General features: G+C 50.1%; 1 protein-coding gene across 1 annotated transcript in view; it reads right to left on the bottom strand.

Annotated features, from left to right (window-relative positions):
- Positions 1–965: 965 nt before the first annotated feature.
- Positions 966–22,437, bottom strand: part of LOC127572702 (coiled-coil domain-containing protein 170-like) — a 71,709-nt gene continuing 50,237 nt past the window's right edge. The window contains exons 8-12 of the mRNA XM_052020264.1: positions 16,212–16,412; positions 10,601–10,774; positions 5,409–5,633; positions 3,986–4,302; positions 966–1,452 (exon numbers count right to left, since the gene is read on the bottom strand). Of these exons, the coding sequence (XP_051876224.1) occupies positions 966–1,452; positions 3,986–4,302; positions 5,409–5,633; positions 10,601–10,774; positions 16,212–16,412 (1,404 nt within the window). The remainder of the gene's footprint in view (positions 1,453–3,985; positions 4,303–5,408; positions 5,634–10,600; positions 10,775–16,211; positions 16,413–22,437) is intronic.

Raw genomic sequence — 22,437 nt, 5'->3', positions numbered from 1 at the left:
GTATCTAAGGAAGGATGTGCTGGTGTTGGAGAGGGTCCAGAGAATGATTCCAGGGATGAAAGGGTTAATGTATGAGGGGTGTTTGATATCTCTGGGCCAGTACCCACTGGAGTTTAGAAGGATGAGGGGGGATGTCATTGAAACCTACTGAATATTGAAAGACCTGGATATAGCGGACGTGGAGAGGATGTTTCCAGTAGTGGGAGAGTCCAGGACCAGAGGGCACAGCCTCAGAATGAAAGGACGTCCCTTTAGAACAGAGATGAGGAGGAATTTCTTTAGCCAGAGGGCTGTGAATCTGTAGAATTCATTGCCACAGTCGGCTGTGGAGGCCAAGTCATTGGGTGTGTTTAAAGCGAAGGTTGATAGGTTCTTGATTAATAAGGGCGTCAAAGGTCACGGGGAGAAGGCAGGAGAATGGGGTTGAGAGGGTAAAATAAATCAGCCACGATCAAATGGTGGAGCAGATGATGGGTCGAATGGCCTAATTCTGCTCCTATGTCTTGTGGTTTTGTGGGCTTATAATGAACCTGATTCTGATTCTGAGACTGCAGATGCTGGAACCTGGAGAACACGCACAACGCTGGAGGAACTCAGCAGGTCAGGCAGCATCCGTGGAGGGAGATGGACAGTCGATGTTTCGGGTCGCAATCCTTCATCAGGGTTGGGAGAGAGTCGGTATGAGAGGGTGGTGGGGGGAGGGAAGGGGTGGTGGGTGAGGGGTCAGGTTGGGCCGGCCCCACAGAGGATGCAGAGAAGGTTCACGGGACAGTCCTGGATCAAGGTGTTCAGCCCCAGCGTTGGGCTGGAGAAGGTGGGGTCATCCCCTGTGTCACGGGGAGGTGGGGGAGGTGTGATTGGTGGGTGGGGTGGTGGGGGGGGCAGATACAGGGGCGGCTGTCGGACGGGGTCGCGGGGGGGCTACGTGCTGCGGCTGTGTCCTCGGTCCATGCTGAATACTTGCATCAGGGAGTGCGGTGAGGGGGAGCCACGAGGCCGTGCCACCCGAGGGACCTGGGCGGGGAGCTGGGTGGGGCGGCGCTCTGGCCCCAGCTGGGCGGAGGGCTGCATGAGGGCCATGATCCCACACGGCCCCCAAACCCATCGGCGGGGCCGTGCAGTGGGGACTGCGCCTGCGGAGCTGCCCTGCTGTGCGGCTGGGTGATGCTCCTCAGCTGGAGGTAGATCTTGTCGTCAGGGACTGCCAGCGTGTTGGTGTCGAATCCCAGCGCCCTCGATACAGTGTCCCGGAAATCCACCAGCTGCAAAACAACACACATTTTCTCACTGGACACTTCCTCACTGGACACTTGTCCACTGCACACTTCCTCACTGGACACTTCCTCACTGGACACTTGACCACTAGAGGTTTGTTCACTGGACATTTGCCCACTGGAAATTTGGTCACTGGACATTTGCTCGCCGGACATATGCCGATTGGACATTTTCTCACTGGACATTTGCAAACGGAATAATAGTTCACTGGACATTTGCTGACTGGTTGTTTTCCCCACTGGACATTTGATCAATGGTCATTTGCTTACTGGATGTTTGTCACTGGACACTTGCGCACTGGATGTTTGTTCACTGGACACGTTCAGTGGACATTTACCCACTGGATGTTTTCCCACTGGACATTTGCTCAGTGGTTGTTTGCTTACGGGATGTTTGATCACTGGACACTTTCTCACCGGATATTTTTCTGGTCGCCTCATTATAGGAAGGATTTGGAGGCATTGGAGAGGGTGCAGAGGAGATTTACCAGGATGCTGCCTGGATTGGAGGGTATTGAATATGAGGAGAGGCTTAAGGTGCTAGGGCTTTATTCACTGGAAAGGAGGAGGATGAGAGGAGACATGATAGAGGTATAAAATATTGGGAGGAATAGATAGAGTAGACAGCCAGCGCCTCCTTCCCAGGGCACCAATGCTCAAGACGAGAGGGCATGGCTTTAAGGTTATGGGTGGGAGGTTCAGGGGAGATGTCAGGGGGAGGTTTTTCACCCAAAGAGTGGTTGGTGCATGGAATGCACTGCCTGGGGTGGTGGTGGAGGCAGATACATTGAACAGGTTCAAGAGCTTGTTGGATAGGCACATGGAGGAACGTGAGATAGAGGGATATGCGGGAGGATGGACGGCACGACACGGTGGGCCGAAGGGCCTGTTTTGTGCTGTATGGTTCTATGATTCTATGGTTCTATGACTTTGCTCACTGGAAGTTTGCAAACTGGACATTTGCCACTGGTCATTTGTTCACTGGACATTTGGTCACTGTATGTTTGCCCACTAGACATTTGCTCACTGGATGTTCTCCTAATGGACATTGATTACTGGATGTTTGCCCAGTGGAGGTATGCTCACTGGACATTTGCCCTCTGGATGTTTGTCCACTAGACATTTTCCCACTGGAAATTTGCTCGCTGGCACCATCTGTATATTTGCTCATTGGATATTTGCCATCTTTCCCTTTCCACACTGTACTCTTGCTCACTGGAAGTTTGCGCACTGGATGTATACTCACTGGATGTTTGCCACCTGGATAATTTCTCACTGGACATTTACCAATGGGACACTTCCTCACTAAAGCTTGCTTTCTGGACACTTGCTCACTGGGCATCTGCTCACTGGACAATTGCGAACTGGACGTTTCCCCACTGGACTCTTGCTCACCAGATGTTTGCCCTGGATACTTTCTCACTGAATATTTTCCCGTGGGTTGTTTGCTCACTTGGACTCTTGATCACTGGTCATTTGCACACTGGATGTTTGCTGACTGGAAGTTTGTCCACTGGAATCTTGTTCACTGGGCATTTGTTCACTGGGCGTTTACTCACCGGATATTTGCTCAATGGTCACTTGCTCAATGGACATTGGCACAGGTGACTTTTCTCACTGGACAATTTCCCACTGGGCATTTACCCACGGGACGTTTGTTCACTGGACTTTTGGTCACTGGATTTGCTCACTTGATGTTTGTCCACTGGACACTTGCTCACTGGACATTTGATCCCTGGACAGTTGCCCAGTAGACATGTTCCTACTGGTAGTTTTCTTACTGGATGCCTGCCCACTGGATGATTGCTCAGTGGCCCTTTGCCCTCTGGACATTTTCCCACTTGATGTTTGCTCGTTGGAATTTTATCCACTGAATGTCTGCTCACTGGACGTTTGCTCACTGTACAATTTCCCACTCAACATTTGCCCACTGGATGTTTGCCCTCAGGACATATGCTCACTGGACTTTCGCTCGCTGGACTTTTGCTCAGTGGACATTTGCCCACTGGATGTTTGCTGACTGGAAGATTGCCCACTGGATGTTCGCTCAATGGACATTTTCCCACTGGACATTTGTCCACTGGATGTTTGGTTACTGGACACTTTCCCACTGGACATTTGCCCATGGGACACTTGTTCACTGGAAATGTGCACACTGTACATTTGCCCACTGGGCATTTGCCAATTGGACCTTTGCTTACTGGACATTTTCTCACTGGACACTTGCCCACCATCATCATCTCAGTTTTCATGGAACCACAGAACAGTACAGCACAGGAACAGGCCATTCAGCCCACAATGTTGTGCTGAACTAATTAAACTAATGATATCTAATTACACTGATCCCTTCTGCCTACACAAAGTCCACATCCCTCCATTCTCTGCTTATTTAAGAGCCTCATAACCACCTCTATCATATCTGCCTCTCCAACCCCTGGCAGCACATTCCAGGCACCCACCGCTCTCAGTGTAAAAAACCTGCCCCGCACATCTCCTTTCAACTTTCCCCCCCTCACCTTAAATGCATTTGCCCTCTAGTATTAGACATTTCCACCCTGGGGAAAAGATACCGGCTGTCTACTCTATCTGTGCCACTCCTAATTTTATAAACCTCCTCGGCCAGTCCAGAGAAGATGACTCGAGTCTGTCCAACCTCCCCTTGGGGCACAGGTCCCCTTTACCAGGCAGCGTCTTGATGAACCACGCCCTACCTCAGACGGGCATCCTGGTCGGCACGGCCTGGCTGGGCCGAAGGGCCTGTTTCGTGACCCTGTGACCCTCGGGCACCCACCTGCCTCTCCCTGTGCGCCACCTCCTCCAGAGCCCTCCTGGTGGAACGCAGCTCGTTGGTGAGAGCGTCCTGCAGACTCTGCGCCCTGGCGTCCCGCTCCCAGGCCCCCTGCTCCGCCTGGCCCAGCTCAGAGGCCAGCGTCACCACCTTGCGGGCTGCCTTCTCCTTGATCGCCTCCAGCTTCTCCAGCGATTCGCTCAGCCTCTGGATCGTCCTGCTCTGCTCCTTGTTCTTTGCCTTGGGAGAGATTCACCATTGGGATGGTTCCTCTGCACTCCCTGGGGTTAATGTCCCGTCCCCTTCCCTGCCCCCCCCCCCCACCCCACCGAGGCAGTGAGTGCAGAGAGAGCGAGGGGAGAGCTGGCCAACACCGGCCAGTGCCCTCACCCCCGCTAGGTGTCTGTACAGGCGTGCACGCGTTTGTGCATGTATGCATGTTGAAGTGCACGTATGTGGATGCACAGTGTGTGCTTGTGTACATTGTACATGTGTGACATGCACACGTTCATATGTGTCTACATGTTGACATGTAGTACATGAGAAAGCATGAGAGTTCCTGGGTGTATCTCTGAGCACCTGTGTGCACCCGTGTATCTATGTGCACGTGTGTGTGTGTGTGTATGTGTGTGTGTGTGTGTGTGTGTGTGTGTACGTGTATATATGGCTTTAAAGTAATGGGTGGAAAGTTCAAGGGAGATATCAGAGGAAGGTTTTTCACCCAGAGAGTGGTTAGGGCATGGAATGCACTGCCTGGGGTGGTGGTGGAGGCAGGTACATTGGTCAAATTCAAGAGGTTGCTAGATAAGCATATGGAGGAATTTAAAATAGAGGGATATGTGGGAGGAAGGGGTTAGATAGTCTTAGGCGAGGTTTAAAGGTTGGCATAACATTGTGGGCTAAAGGGCCTGTATTGTGCTGTACTGTTCTATGTGTGTGTACTTATGTGTATCCTTATGTATCAGTGTGTGTACCCGTGTGTACCTATGTGTCCCCTCTCCCAAATGGATCCTTCTCCCAGCAAGATTCCCCGTAGATTCTCCTCTCTCTGTTGGACTCACCTCCCAGCAGGTTCACTTCTCCCAGTGGGCCCTGTCTTACACCTGGATCTCATTAACCAGGATCCCCTCACACCAGATTGTGGTACACTGGATCCCTCAATTCTGGATCCCTCCCACACCAGACCCCTGCACCAGATCCCCCCTGCCCCAGATCCCCATGACCCAGAGCCCACTGCACCAGATCCCCCCTGCCCCAGACCCCCCTGCCCCAGACCCCACTGCACCAGATCCCCCCTGCAACAAATCCCCTGCCCCAGGCCCCCGACTGCCCGTTTTACACCTTACCTTCAGCGCGGTGATGTCCTCGCCCTTGTCTCTCAGGCTGCGGTTTCTCCTCTTCACCAGCTCCAGCTCCCCCTGCAGCCTCTCGACCGTCTGCTGCATCTCGGCCAGAGTCGCGTCCCGCTCGCCATGGCCACGCGGTGCCCCACCCTCCAGCTGGCCGAGTCTGCTGGTCAGCAGCTGGATGTGCCGTTTGCTGCTGGCCAGCTTCTCCCCCTGCGACGTCACCTGTCAACGAGAGGCGGGACTGAGCCAGGAAAACCACTGGAGCAACACACAGGGCGCCAGAGGAACCCAGCGGGTCAGGCAGCACCTACAGAGGGAGACGGACAGTCGACAATTCGGGACAAGACCCTGGTCCAAATGAAGGGGCCTCAACTGGAAACGTCAACCATCCATCTCCCTCCACAGTGGCTGCCTGACCCGCTGAGTCCCTCTGGCACCTTTTGTGTGTTGCTGGAGATTCCAATATCTACAGTCTCTTCTGCCTACAAAGAAACCACCACTTAGATAGCATCCGTTACCCTCAAACAGTCCCCGGTGGAATTCCTTACCCTCGTGGGGGCAGATCTGCTCAAAGCATCACCTCTTTCCCGCCAACTATCTCACCCCTGATGTCTCTGCTTCCCCTCAGACCCTCCAGCCCCCACCGATGCCCCTCCCCATTCCCCAAACCAGGGTAAATCAAAGAGTATGTGGTTACCTCGGGAGGCAGGACTGGCAGAGACATGGACCCAGTGAGGTCTGACAGGAAACTCCCCACACACGAGGGACCGGGAGTGAGTGTGACACAGAGCACGTGCCCCTCAACAACAAGTGTGTCTGGGACACAACTGATGCACCACCTCAAACACAGTGCCTCACTCCAAGTGTGGCACACAGCACACCTCCTCAGAGTGACACACACAGCGTCACACTCAATGCATCCTCTTCAATGTGTCACGTTCAAAGTGTGTCACCCCCTGCATCACCCCCTGCGTCACCCCCTGCGTCACGCCCTGAGTCACCCCTGCGTCACACCCTGCGTCACTCTCTGAGTCACGCCCTGAGTCACCCCTGCGTCACACCCTGCGTCACTCTCTGCATCACCCCCTGCGTCACCCCCTGTGTCACCCCCTGCGTCACCCCCTGTGTCACACCCAAAGGGCCATCTTCAACAGGTCACCAAGTGTCCGTGCTCAAATAGTCACACTCAGAGTCTCACAAGAACGTCGCCAGGACTCGAGGGCCTGAGTTACAGGGAGAGGTTGGACAGGCTGGGAATTTATCCCTTGGAGTGTGGGAGACTGAGGGGTGACCTTACAGAGGTGCAGAGATAGGGTGAACGCACTCAGTGTTTTTCCCAGGGTTGGGGAATCAAGAACTAGAGGGCACAGGTTTAAGGTGAGAGGGGAGAGATTTAATAGGAACCTGAGGGGCAACTCACACCCAGAGGGTGGTGAGTATATGGAACGAGCTGCCAGAGGAAGTGTGTGAGGTAGGTACATTAACAACATTTAAAAGACACTTAGACAGGTCCATGGATAAGAAAGGTTTAGAGGGACACAGGACAGACACGGACAAGTGGGACCAGCTCAGGTGGACACCTCAGCTGACATGTTGGACCGGAGGGCCTGTCGCATGCTGTTTGACTCTATGACTCAAAGTTAGATCCTCATTTCTTAAGAGACGTGAATAAGCCTTTTAAATGAAAGGTTGATCTTTAAGCAAGGAGAAGCAGTGATTTGATGCGGTTCTCTGAGTTTAACACTTTGGCACCTTTCCAAAGGACAGAAGCTGGTGAAACCTGAGTACCAGCAACATTAATCTACATTATTTACCTCAACCCAGTGGCTTTAACCTAATCCGTGAGCCATGTGTAACCAGAGTGGGTGCAGAAGCCAGAACCTGGGGACAGTTTACGGTGATCATCTTCCTCAGCCCAACAATTACTGAAAGATGCAGTGATATTTTTCTTCTGGGGTCAATACAGCGTATTAAATGTCACACCTGCAGCTGTTGCACCAAGTGTAGCCCTTGGAGAACGGATTAACAGAGCAAACCTGTCCCGTCCTCTCCTGTAAACATCGTAGCAGGTGGGTAAGGGATCACATCAGGAACATTCCTGTCCAACCCCAGAGAAAGGAGCAAATACGAAGGTTTGGACTGAAGAGAAGAAATGGGAAATTATTTTTAAAAGTACTCCATGTTCCAGTCTAGCAAAATGCCTGTTCAGGCAAAGATTGCAGCTTATTAGAGGCTCAGCATCTCGCAGTGAATGGATCACCTGTTCAACGTCTGTGAGCTGTGCAAAATGGGCTTAATTACCTCCGGTGGCTCAGTCTAAATTTTCTTCAAGGAATCTCGGGTCCATGCGTTGGACATAGAACAGTACAGTGCGGGGACAGGCCCTTCAGTCCTTCAACACGATGCCAATTTAAACGAGCCAGCACATGATCCCTACCCCCTCCATTCCCTGCATGTTCATTTGCCTGTCTGCCTCTGTTACTGTCGTATCTGCCTACCCCCACCCCTGGCAGCCCGTTCCAGGCACCCACCGCTCTGTGTAAAAACAACTTGCCCCACACATCTCCTTTAAACTTTCCCCCTCTCACCTTGACCCTACACCCTTCAGTATTTGACATTTACACCCTGGGGTAAAGAATACCCTATCTATGCCCCTTGTAATTTTATAAACCTCTAGCACGTCTCCCCTCAGCCTCTGCCGCTCCAGAGAAAACAACCCACATTTGTCCATTATCTCCTGATAGCTCATACCCTCTAATCCAGGCAGCATCCTGGTGAACCTCTTCTGCACCCTCGCCAAAGCCCCCACACCCTTCCTATAAGGTGACCAGAACTGCACACAATACTCCACGTGCGACCTAACCAGAGTTTTATACAGCTGCCATGTGACTTCCTGACTCTTGTACTCAGTGCCCTGACCGATGAAGGCAAGTGTGCCGTACACCTTCTTTACCACCCTGTCCACTAGTGTGGCCACTTTCAGGGAGTGATGGACTTGCACCCCAAGACCCCCCTGTACCTCAGTGTTGCCATGGGTCCTGCCATTAACTGTCCACTTTCCTCTTACATTTGACCTCCCAAAGTGCGACACCTCACACTTGCCCGGATTAACCTGCATCTGCCCTTTCTCTGCCCATATCTCCAACTGATCTCTACCCTGCTGTTTCCTTCGACAACCTTCCTCACTGGATCCTATGACAAGCTTCCCCACAGCTCTGCCAATTTTCATGTCATCTGCAAACTTACCATCAGACCAAATCATCCAAATCATTCAGATACTGTATATCCCAAACAACACAGAACCTAGCACTGATCCTTATAGAACATACTGCCAACAGACCTGCAGTCAGGATAACACCCCTCCACTACTACCCTCTGTCTTCTATGGACAAACCAGCTTCGAATCCAATCTACCAAGTCTCTGTGGGTCCCATGCACCTGAATCTTCTGGACCAGCCCACCTGAGGGACCTGGTCGAAAGCTTCACCAAAGTCCCTGTAGACAGCATCCACTGCCCTCCCCTCATCAGTCGTCTTCACCACCTCCTCAAAACACTCAATCCTGTTTGTAAGACACGACCTGCCCTGCACAAAGCCAATGTCCATGCTTTTCCAGATGCAAGTAAATCCTATCCATAAGAATCTTCTCCAATAGTTTCCCCTCTGGGAAGTTATTGAAAATATATAATTTCTATGTAGGCTCACTGGCCTATAATTTGCCCTCCTTAAACAGAGGAACAACATTGACTATCCTCCAGTCCTCTGGGACCTCTCCTGTGGTGAAAGAGGCCACAAAGATCTCTGCCTAGACCCCAGAAATCTCCTTTCCTGCTCTCTCAATAGCCCGGGATAGATCCCATCAGGCCCTGGGGACTTATCCACCTTAATGCTCTTTAAGAGTCCCAACAGCTCCTCCTCCTCAATCTCAACCTGCCCCAGAATATCAGCACACCCCTCCCTGATCTCACTACCCTCCATGTCCTTCTCCTTGGTGAACACTGATGCAAAGTATCCTTCAGTACCTTGCTCTGGTCCTCGGTATAGATTCCCTCCTTTGTCCTCGAGTGGTCCTACCCTCTCCCTAGCCACACTCTTGTTTTTAACGTCAGTATAAAATGCCTTGGGATTCTGCTTCACCCTACTCACCGAGGATATTTCACGGCTCCCTTTACCCCTCCCGATTCCCTGTGTAAGTCCTTTTTATTCCTCAAGGGCCCCGTCCGATTTCATCTTCCTCAACCTTACATTTGGGAGAGGCACAGAGAGGGTAGACAATCAAAGTCTTCTTCCCAAGGAGGAAACGTCGAATACTAGAGGGCAGAGGTTTAAGGTGAGAGGGGGAAAGCTTAAAGGTAGGTTTATTTACACAGAGAGCGGTGGGATTATTTTAATTTGGCATCATGGTCAGCACAGACATGGTGGGCCGAAGGGCCTGTTCCTGTGCTGTACTGTTCAATGTTCTATGTGCTTCTTTTTTCTTTTTGACTAAATTTGCAACGTCTTCGTCATTAAAGATTCCCAAACCTTGCTACAAACTGCCTCATGCTGTGGTCAACAGGAGGACAATCAGGAGACGAGAGTCTGCAGCTAGCAGCCGGTCAATACACAACGTGGTGTGTGGCTGATGTCAGGCCATGTAAACTACACTGACAAACTGCTTCCAGCAAGCAAACAGTGCAGCTTTGATTCAGAGTAAATCACCTTCCAAACTGTCCTCTCACACACTCCCAGGGCAGGGTCAGCACAGATCAGACACAGAGTGAAGCTCCCCCCACACTGTCCCATCACACACTCCCAGGGTCAGACACAGGGTGAAGCTCCCTCTACACCGTCCTGTCACACACTCCCGGCATCAGACACAGGGTGAAGCTCCCTCTGCACCGTCCCACCACACACTCCCAGGGTCAGACACAGTGAAGCTCCCTCTATCACTGTCATCTGAAAGACATGGAAGTGGTTATTTACAGGATGAAGCTTTTTGTAAACAAATCTATATTCATGGATGAAGATTACTCTAAATGGATTTCATTTTACAGCAGATCTGAACCAGGCTGTGAATAGGTTTAGCCGGCTCACTTTGCCTCAGGGTTGGAGGTTGAGGTGAGCTCAGGTTCCTGGGACAGGACCCACGGTAAAGCTGTGCCCTCAGTGCCTGCACCACAGCAGGCTGCTGCCACACTAGACAATGACCTTCTGCCGCAGACTCTGCACCATCTCCTTGCTGCCATCTGTCCCCTCCAGCTCGACTTCCACCAGCTCCCGAGCCCTGGCCAGCAGCTTCTCGGCCTGACCCTCCAGGTCATCTGTCCACACGTCTTGCTCCACCTTCATCGCCTGGGCTAGCCCACGCAGGAACTTGGCGTGCTGAGGGAAAGCAAAGTAACACGCCTGAGATTTCTTGAAGGCGACCGACAAACAAAGCGAAAGCACAAGGCAAGTAGAGTAAGACTGGACCTCGGTCCGCCTCGCGAGCAGAAATGATTACGGGAGAGAAATGGGCCATTCGGCCCCTCTGCTTCATGCCAGTGAAGCTTGTAGCTGTAGCTCTCTGTAGCTGTGACACTTTACTCTGTACTGTTATTGTTTTTACCTGTACTACATCAATGCACTCTGTACTATCCCAATGTAACTGCACTGTGTAATGAATTGACCTGTACGATCAGTATGCAAGACAAGCTTTTCACTGTATCTCGGTACAAGTGACAATAATAAACAATCCCAATACCAGTGTTCCAACACGACACCAGCCCCCTTCCCCCACTCCTCCACCTGCGAAGATCTCCCTACAGCTATATAAAGCATATCTGCAGCTGCATAACACTTTGGTCAGGCCGCACTTGGAGTATTGTGTTCAGTTCTGGTCGCCCCTTTACAGGAAGGATGTGGTGGCTTTGGAGAGGGTGCAGAAGAGGTTCATAGAGCATAGAACACTACAGCACAGCACAGCACAGGCCCTTCAGCCCACAATGTTGTGCCGACAGTTTATCCTGCTCTAAGATCTATCTAACCCTTCCCTCCCACATAACCCCAATCACACCTCCCATGTATGCCTCTTATCATCTTGTACACCTCTATCAAGTCACCTCTCATCCTCCTTCTCTCCAAAGAGAAAAGCCCCAGCTCACTCAACCTATCCTCATAAGACATACTCTCCAATCCAGGCAGCATCCTGGTAAATGTCCTCTGCACCCTCTCTAAAGCTTCCACATCCTTCCTATAATGAGGCGACCAGAAAGGAACACAATACTCCAAGTGTGGTCAAACCAGATTTCTATAGAGCTGCAACATCACCTCACAGCTCTTGAACTCAGTACCCCGACTAATGAAGGCCAACGCTCCATAGGCCTTCCTAACAACCCTATCGACCTGCCTGGATTAAAGGGTATGAGCTATAAGGAGAGGTTGGACAAACTTGGGTTGTTTTCTCTGGAGTGTCGGAGGCTGAGGGGAGACCTGATACAGGTTTATAAAATTATGAGAGGCATAGATAGGGTAGAGAGCTGATATCTTTTCCCCAGGGTTGAAATGTCTAATACTAGAGGACATGCATTTAAGGTGAGAGGGGGAAAGTTCAGAGGAGATGTGCGGGGCAGGTTTTTTACACAGAGAGTGGTGGGTGCCTGGAACGGGCTGTCGGGGTGGTAGTGGGTGTTAACATCTCAGAGGATCTATCCTGGGCCCAACACATTGATGCAATCACGAAGAAGGCACGCCAGCAGCTCTACTTCATTAGGAGTTTGAGGAGACTTGGTTAGTCACCAGATTCTTGCAAATTTCTACAGATGTACAGTGGAGAGCATTCTGACTGGTTGCATCACCGCCTGGTATGGAGGCTTCAATGTGCAGGATCGCAAGAGGCTGCAGAGGGCTGTAGACTCAGCCAGCTCCATCACGGGCACAACCCTCCCCACCATCGAGGGCACCTTCAAGAGGCGGTGTCTCAAGAAGGCAGCATCCATCACTGAGGACCCTCACCATCCGGGACATGCCCTCTTCTCGTTACTACCATCGGGGAGGAGGTACAGGAGCCTGAAGACGCACACTCAACGATTCAGGAACAGCTTCCATCAGATTTCTGAACGGTCCATGAACCCATGAACACTGTCTCGTTATTCCTCCTCCGCACTATTTATTTATTTTTGTAATTTATAGATTTTATGCCTTGCACTGTACTGCTGCCACAAAACAACACATTTCAGGACAGATGTCAGTGATGATAAACCTATTTCAGATACCTGCCCAAATGGCTTTTAAACGTTGTAATTTTACCTGCCTCTGCCGCTTCCTCTGTTGCACATACACACCGCCGTCTGTGAAAAAGTTTCCCCTCAGCTCCCTTTTAAAGTTTTCCCCTCTCACCTTAAACCTGTGCCCTCTGGTTTTACACTCCCCTACCCTGGGAAAAGACTGTGACCCTCCACCTTATCGATGCCCCTCATGATTTTATGAACCCCTATAAGGTCACCCCTCAGCCTCCTTCACTCCAGGAAAAATAGTCCCAGCCTATCCAGTCTCTCCTTATAACTCAAGCCCTCCAGTCCTGGGAACATCTACCAACTTGATCCATTTATTCTCACCCTTTGCTTTCTGTTCAATGACCAATTCTCAATACACATCAATATATTAGCATCAATTCCATGTTAACCAACCTCCTGTGTGGAACCTCTGTTCCTCCACACAGCTCCGAATCTTGCCATTAACCTTGCACTCTGCCTTCAAGTTCATTCTTCCAAAGTGTATCACTTTACACTTTTCCGGGTTGAACTCCATCTGCCACTTCTCTGCCCAGCTCTGCGTCCTGTCTATGTACCGTTGTGACCTACGACAACCTTCTACACTATCCACAATATCATCCAACCTTCATGTCATCTGCAAACTTACCAACACAGCCTTCCACTTTCCTCACCCAAGTCATTTATAAAAATCACAAAGAGCAGGGGTCCCAGAACAGATCCCTGTGGAACACCACTAGTCACTGACCTCCAGGGTGAATACACTCTATCTACTACCACCCTCTGCCTTCTGTGGGCAAGCCAATTCCAAACTCACACAGCCAAGTCTCCGTGGATCCCATGCCTCCTGACTTTCTGCATGAGCCTACCATGGGGAACCTTGTCAAACGCCACGTGTTGGTACTTTCAGAGGGACTGTACTGTTCTATGTTCTGTGTTCAGAAGGACTAAGGTGTCACTGTTCACCAGTCACTGAAGGCCAACATGCAAGGCCAGCAATTAGGAAGCAAATGGTCTGTTGGCCTTTTGTACAGGAGGATTTGAGTCCAAGAGTAAAAATGTTTTAATGCAATCTGTACTAATTTAACGCAATTTAATGCTCTCCTGTGATGGGGAGGAGGTACAGGAGCCTGAAGACCCACACTCAACGATTCAGGAACAGTTTCTTGCCCTCCAACATCAGATTTCTGAACGGTCCATGAACCCATGAACACTACCTCGTTATCCTATTTTTTGCACTGTTTATTTATAAGATAAGATGATATATTTATTAGTCAGGTGTATATATTTGTAACGTACAGTAATTTTATGTCTTTGCACTGTCTTGCTGCTGCAAACTTCACACCATATGTTAGTGGTAATAAATGTGATTCAGATTCTGAATTATATAGCGGCCAGGCGAGACCAAGCCTGGGCTACCACATCCAGCGTTGCTCTGCTTTCCTGTGAGCTGACATGGAGAAAGTGTGGGAAAGGTTCACTACACTGCTTCCGGGGATGGCTGGTTTATCCGATGAAGAGGGGTTGAGTAGACCAGGTCTGTATTCTCTTGCGTTTCAAAGAACGAGGGAAGATCTCATCAAAACTTACAAGATTCTTACAGGGCTGAACATGCTGGATGCAGGAGAATGCCTCTGGATGAGGAATCTCACACCAGGGGGTCACAGTCTCAGAGTGACAGGGACGCTACTTAGGACTGAGATAAGAAAAAACTTCTGGAAATTCCCTACCCTGGTGTACATAGAAACTCAGACATTGAGCTCCAGCTAAACAAAGGTCGATTTCTGGGCATTCAAAGGAACGGAGGAATATGGGGCTGGGTTGCATTGAAGCAGAAGATCAGCCAAGGCCTGAAATGATTGCCCAGACGAGCTTGGTGGGTGAGGTGGCAGCTCTCACTCCTATTTCTTACGCTTTTCTGTTCAATGACCTTTCATGAAGCAGCTTGTTCTACGACAGCACCCTCTTTCACTTGTTTACACTGGAAGCAAATTAAAAGGCAAAAGAGCAAGGAGATGAGCTAACTATTAAAAACAGCACTTCAGACTGATATTCCTTGAATTCATCTCAGGGAAAGACAAACAACAAAAAGGCAGAGGTGATGAGAGGCCATGTCATCACAGCCACGGAGAGTCGTGCAAGTATCAAATGCACAGCCCGCAAAACAGCCTTCCTTAACTCAGGTTCCATCCACAGAGTGATATGCAACAAGGCAGTTCGGTCCATTGTGCTGTACTAGCCTTCGACAGCTCTTCCATTGCTCAACACCCCATGATTTACCCCTTTAACTGATCAGTACAACAGCCCCCGGTGCAGAAAGTTCCACTCCCTCAGAGCCCTCTTCATCTTGGCGCAAAGGAGTCTCTAAACCCATTCTCCAGGCACCAGAAAGGCACCAAAGGACCCCCAGGGGCTCCACAGAACAGTCCGCCAAGTCCTTGCTTTCAATTTGTGTTGGCCTTCTGAATAAATCTTAATGTTATCTGAGGCTCACAAGTTCAAGTCACGTCCAGAGACAAGTCCTTCTGTGTGGAACTGAATGGGTGTCACACTGTGGGATGGGCAGTACTGACCCTGGCCGAGTTCCGCACTCGGTGGGCCCCTCAGGGGATCGCGTGTGTCGTGGACGAGACTGATGCGATTTTGGTATAAAGTGTTGTGTGTTGCGGAGGCGGGCGTAGTGTTGCGCGGGTATTGGTTATGGCCGGGTTGTCTCTTTCTGTACTAGGTGTAGTGTGTTTGCTGTTGGTTGGTTTTTGTAGTGCTTTTACCGAATAAATGTTTTGTACAAAAAGAAAAGGCAGTACTGACCCCTCAGGGGATCGTGTGTGTCGTGGGCGGTACAAATGCGATTCTTATCTGAAGTGTTGCATGTTGCATTAGCGGGTGTAGTGTTGCATGTGTGTTTCACGGGTATTAGTTTGCATTATTTTACTGTAGTTATGTGGTTACTTAGTTGTTTCTTCTCTTCTGTGTTAGATGTAGTGTGTTGACACTGGTTGTCTTTTTGTAGTGCTTTTAGTTAATAAACGTTTATAATAATAATAAAAAAGGGGCAGTACAGAGCCCGACGCTGCTGATCTATGGTCACCTGCTGCAGCACGGGGTGGGTTGCACGGAGGATCTCCTGGTGGGTCTTCTGCTGGGCCTGGCCAAGCTGGCCGTCCACGGGTCACGGCGACGGATGGCTGAGGGTTCCGGCCAGTCCGCCTGCCTGCCCGTCTTCCGTGCTCACGCCCGCGTACGAAAGTCCTTGGAGAGGGAGCACGCGGTCTCCGCAGGCACCCTGGCCGAGTTCCGCGCTCGGTGGGCCCCTCAGGGGATCATGTGTCGTGGGTAGTAGGAATGCGATTCTTACTTGAAGTGTTGCGTGAGAGGGTGTAGTGTTGCGTGTGTGTTTCGTTAGTATTAGTTTGCTATATCTACTGTAGTTCTGTTGTTGCGTAGTTTCTTCTCTTCTGTATTAGATGTCGTGTATTGACACTGGTTGTCCTTTTGCTTTTAGCGAATAAACGTTTATAAAAAGAAAAAAAGAGAGAACTGAGAGAGCGCCTCACTCACTCACTCACCCTCTGCCTCTCAAACTGACGCCCGCCTTTCAGCAGGGTCTCAGCAGCGAGCTGCCCTTCCAGGTGTCCGAGGGCTTCCTCGCGATGGCTCAGCCTCTCCTCAGCCCTCCGAGCACGGTCCGTCACCTCGCGGCAGAGCTTGCTGCGACTCTCCAGCTGACCGCTGAGCTTCCTGATCTCCTCCTCCAGCCTGGTTACTTCCTGTCAAGGACAACAGGCGTTTACGCCGCGGCCGCAGAAGGGCAACGCCGTCCCTCCAGCAACAGAACCAGCCAGCTCCCCACACAGGAACGAGGCCCCGACTCCTGACATCTCAGGTAATTAAAACACCCAAAAAATGCTTAAAATTTCAAGAATTCTGAGCTTGGGACCACTGTGGACAGAAGGTGGTGCAGGATCAGATAAATACAACAGCAAGGACATTGCTCCACCTAACCCCACGCAGAACCTCTGGATCAGATCCCGTCAGCAACTCATGCCCGGGAATCTATTACTCCATATAACGAACACAACCCCTGAGCCTCTCAATTATATTCCAGTCTGTAACTCACTCCTGGGCGTGTGTTATTTCACATAATATACGTCCCCTGAACCTCTCGATTAAATCCCAGCCTGGGATTTACTACCCAGTATCTGTTCTTCTCCACATAAACTTCCTGAACCCCTGGATCAGATCCCAGTCTGTAACCCACTCCTGGGGATCTGTTATTCTATATATAAACCCCCCGAACCCCTTGATTAGTTCCCAGCCTGTAACCCACTCCCGGGGACATAAACTGCCCAACCCTTTTGACGAGATCTCAGCCTGTAACTATTTCCTCATCGCTGGGTCCTAACCCTGGACCTCCCTCCTAACAGCACAGGAGGAACGCCTTCACTGGAGGGACTGCAGCCGTTCTGGAAAGGGACTCACCCCAACCTTCCCAAGGACAGGTAGGGATGGACAGTAAACTCTGGCCTTGCCAGTGACAGCCAGATCCGAAAATGAATTGAAAAGTACTAATTCTCAGCTCTTTGTTATTCCCTCTATAATCTCCCTTCTCCTGTGTACCAACTGATTGATTGAAGTCCAGCCTATAATTCACTGCAATAGAGACACTCTGTTCTCTGTGTACTTTTGTGTGTGTTCCTGCTCGAATTCTGACTGGGCAGGAGAGTCATGTGGTGTGCCAGCTCTGCAACTGCATATCATCATCAGAGTCAGTCGGTGCATTTGTGAAGACTTTCTGCGTTGGTGATGCCTGGACTTGCTCTGGGTCTGTTGAAGGGCCTCGATGACTCACACTTGCAAAGTATTAGATCACTCTGAATCTGCAAAACTGTTTTTATTTGTTGCGTTTTCCTGACACCACTAACATGTGTATGGACATGAGTGTATAAAACGCCAACCCACTTGATGGGACACGGCGTTGTTAACTAGTCTCCGGCCTTTCACATGCGCCAAGGTCAGCTGAGTGACTGTTGACTGGGAATAGGGAAACAATGCTGCCCTCACTGGCCAATGTCAGCAAAACAAAAGAGCTGGTCATTGACTTCAGGAAAGGGGGCGGTGTACATGCACCTGTCTACATCAATGGTGCTGAGGTCGAGAGGGTTGACAGCTTCAAGTTCCTAGGAGTGAACATCACCAATAGCTTGTCCTGATCCAACCACGTAGACGCCATGGCCAATAGAGCTCACCAGTGCCTCTACTTCCTCAGGAGGCTAAAGAAATTTGACATGTCCCCTTTGACGTTCACCAACTTTTATCGATGCACCATAGAAAGCATCCTATCCAGATGCATCATGGTTTGGTACGGCAACTGCTCTGCCCGGGACCACAAGAAACTGCAGAGTGTTGTGGACACAGCCCAGTGCATCACAGAAACCAGCCTCCCCTCCATGGACTCTGTCTTTACCTCTCACTGCCTTGGTGAAGCAGCCGGCATAATCAAAGACCCCACCCACCCGGGACATTCTCTCTTCTCCGCTCCCATCAGGCAGAAGATACAGGAGCCTGAGGGCACATACCACCAGGCTCAAGGACAGCTTCTATCCCACGGTGATAAGACTATTGAATGGTTCCCTTATACGATGAGATGGACTCTGATCTCACAATCTACCTTAGAAACACAGAAAAACTACAGCCCAATGCAGGCCCTTCGGCCCACAAATTTGTGCCGAACATGTCCCTACCCTAGAAATTACTAGGCTTACCCATAGCCCTCTATTTTACTCAGCTCCATGTACCTATCCAACAGTCCCTTGAAAGACCCTATCGCATCCGCCTCCACCACCGTTGCCGGCAGCCCGTTCCACGCACTCACCACTCTCTGAGTAAAAAACTTACCCCTGACATCTCCTCTATATCTACTCCCCAGCACCTTAAACCTATGTCCTCTTGTGGCCACCAATTCAGCCCTGGGGAAAAGCCTCTGACTATCTACCTGATCAATGCCTCTCATCATCTTATACACCTCTATCTGGTCCCCCCTCATCCTCCGTCGCTCCAAGGAGAAAAGGCTGCATTCCCTCAACCTGCTTTCATAAGGCATGCTCCGCATCCCAGGCAGCATCCTTGTAAATCTCCCCTGCACCCTCTCTATGGCTTCTACATCCTTCCTGTAGTGAGGCGACCAGAACTGAGCACCTTGTTATGACCTTGCACCTTATTGTCTACCTTCAGTGCACTTCCTCTGTAGCTGTGACACTTTGTACTGTTATTGTTTTTACCTGTACTACATCAGTGTAACTGCACTGTGTAATGAATTGACCTGCACAATCGGTTTGCAAGACAAGTTTTTCACTGTACCTCGGTACAAGTGACAATAATAAACCAATACTAATATCAGGAGCAATACGGCACGGATACAGGCCCTTCAGCCCAACCAGTCCCTGCCGACCACAGTGCCCACCCAGCTAGTCCCAATTTCCTGCGTTCAGCCCATATCCCTCCAAGCCCCGCCCCTCCATGTACCTACCCAAGTCCTTCTTAAATGACACTGTTGTACCTGCCTCACCCACTTCCTCTGGCAGCTCGTTCCATACACTCACCACCCTCTGTGTGAAAAAGTCGCCCCTCAAGTCCCCTTTAAATCTTTCCCCTCTCACCCTAAACCACCAGGCTCAAGGACAGCTTCTACCCCACTGTGATAAGACTATCGAACGGTTCCCTAGTACAATAAGATGGACTCTTGACCTCACAACCTACCTTGTTATGACCTTGCACCTTATTGTCTGCCTGCACTGCACTCTCTCTGTAGCTGTGACACCTTACCCTGTATTCTGTTATTGTTTTACCCTGTACTACCTCAATGCACTGTGTAATGAATTGATCTGTATGAACGGTATGCAAGACAAGATTTTGGTACCTTGTACATTGGTACAAGTGACAATAATAAACCAATACCAATAACTACTTGTTGGACCTGCCTGCTAACATTTTGTGATTCATGCGTTAGAACACCGCGATCCCTCCTGAATTTCACTCACTTGTAGTGTCTCTCCATTTAGATAATAATTCTCTTACCTGAGTGCATGGCCTCACACGTCCCCCCGTTAAACTCCATTTGCCAGTCTTTTGCCCACTCAATCTATCTATATCCCGTTGCAGAATCACAGTGTCCTTATCACAACGTGCCCTTCCACCTGTTTTTGTATCATCGACAAACTTGGAGACTGTAGCGATGGGCTACACACTGAGCTAGAAATAACCACACGCAGTCTGTAGGTTGCACTCGAGACTGGTTTATTCAGAACTTTGCCGCACTGGCTTTAAGCAGTCAAGTTCCCGCCCTCTCCGGGCGGCAATGACGCCAGAGGTGCGTCACGAGAACCTCTTCCCGCGCGCGGGCTTTCTTCCCTCACTGGTGAAGAAGGCGGCCTAGCGCCATTTTGTGGCTGGCCTCTCTGCTGATGCGCACGCCGTTTTCCAAGCCAGTTTGCCTGCGCTGAAAGTGGGTCACCACAAGACCTTACACACTGTTTCTTCCTCCAGGTCATTAATGTAACTGGTGAACAACTGCAGGCCAAGAGCTAATCACTGCTGCTCTCCACTAGTTATCTGCTTCCAGCAGAAGAACGTGTTTATTCCAACTCTGTTTTCTATGGGACAGCCAGTTTTCAGTCCATTCTAATACACTTCCTCTGACATTGTGACCCTTTACATTTATGCATCAACCTCCTCTGTGGCACCATGTTCACTGCCTTTTGGAAAGCCAGATACACTACATCTACAGATTCCCCTCTGTCAACTCTCCCTGTTACATCCTCAAAGAATTTTAGCAAACTTATCAAACATTAGTTACCTTCCATAAAACCATGTTGACTAGGTTTAATTATATTCAGCTTTTGTAAATTTTAAGATTTCTTTATTAGTCACATGTGCATCGAAACACACAGTGAAATGCACCTTTTGCGTAGAGTGTTCTGGGGGCAGCCCACAAGTGTCGCCACGCTTCCGGCACCAACACAGCATGCCCACAGCTCCTAACCCGTACGTCTTTGAAATGTGGGAGGAAACCGGAGAACCCAGAGGAAACCCACGCAGACACGGGGAGAACGTACAAACTCCTTACAGACAGCGGCCGGAATTGAACCCGGGTCGCTGGCGCTGTAAAACGTTACGCTAACCGCTACACTACTGTGTTTCCTCTTTCATTATTGACCCTAGCGTCTTGCCAATAACTAACCTGGAGCAACAAACAATCTGCTGGAGGAACTGAGCGGGTCGAGCAGCATCTGTGGGGGTAAAGGAATTGTCGACGTTTCAGGTGGAAACCCTGCATCAGGACCATCTGCTCGAACCGCTGAGTTCCTCCAGCATCTCCAGATTCCAGCGTCTGCAGTTTCTGGTGTCTCCGTGGCTGTTAAACTACTGACATGCATCTCCCCGCCTTCTGCCTTTCTCCTTTGGGACAAAGGAGGCATTTGGCTGCTCTCCTGTCTTCTGGTGCCCTCCTGGGGTTTAGTGAGTTCTGAACCATTTCAAACAATGGGTTCACTATCTCTGCCATGAAATTTGAACCTACCCCGTCTGAGGGATATTAGCAATGTCTTCCATGGTAAAAGCTGAAAATTTATTCAACATACCTGCCAATTCTTTCTTTGCCGTTATTAATTCATCCGCCTGGTTCCCAGGAGACTCCACACTTACCTCAGCCGCCCTTTTGCTATTTGTATATCCAAAGAAACTTTCACTGTTTGTTTTTATTCATCTTATCCGCCATGGCAACAGACATCACTCATCACATTAATGTCACAGTCATAGAGTCACACAGACAGAAACAGGCCCTTCGGCCCAACTCATCCATGCCGACCGAGACGTCTATCCGAGCCAGTCCCATTTGCCCAGTTTCCCCATATCCCTCGAAATGTTTTCTATCCATGTACCAGTCTAAATGTCTTTTAAACATCGTAACTGTACCCGCCTCTGGCAGCTCGTTCCCCACACCCACCACCCTCTGTGTGGAAAAGTTGCCCCTCAGGTCCCCTTTAAATGTTTCCCCCCTCACTTTTAACCCATGCCCTAGTTTCAGACTCCCCTACCCAGGGGAAAAGACTGTGACCATCCACCTTATCCATACCCCTCATGATTTTATAAACCTCCATAAGGTCACCCCTCAGCCTCCTTCACTCCAGGGAAAACAGTCCCAGCCTGTCCAGTCTCTACTTATAGCACAACCCCTCCAATCCCAGTAACATCCTCGTGAATCCTTTCTGCATCCTTTCCAGCTTAATCACATTCATCCTATAGCAGGGCAACCAGGACTGCACACAATACTCCAAGTGTCGTCTCACCAACAACTTGTACAGTCATAGAACACAGAACATAGAACAGTACAGCACAATACAGGCTCTTCGGCCCACAATGTTGTGCTGACCTTTAAACCTCGCCTAAGACTATCTAACCCCTTCCTCCCACATATCCCTCTACTTTAAATTCCTCCATATGCTTATCTAGTAATCTCTTGAATTTGACCAATGTACCTGCCTCCACCACCGCCCCAGGCAGCGCATTCCAGGCCCCAACCACTCTCTGGGTAAAAAACCTTCCTCTGATATCTCCCTTGAATTTCCCACCCATTACCTTAAAGCCATGCCCTCTTGTATTGAGCATTGGTGCTCTGGGAAAGAGGCGCTGGCTGTCCACTCTATCTATTCCTCTTAATATTTTGTACACCTCTATCATGTCTCCCCTCATCCTCCTCCTCTCCAAAGAGTAAAGCCCTAGCTCCCTTAGTCTCTC

Source organism: Pristis pectinata, chromosome 1 (assembly GCF_009764475.1).
Source record: "Pristis pectinata isolate sPriPec2 chromosome 1, sPriPec2.1.pri, whole genome shotgun sequence".
NCBI lineage: Eukaryota > Metazoa > Chordata > Chondrichthyes > Rhinopristiformes > Pristidae > Pristis > Pristis pectinata.
The sequence above is the reverse complement of the archived record's forward strand: the minus strand, read 5'-3'. Positions and strand labels throughout refer to the sequence as shown.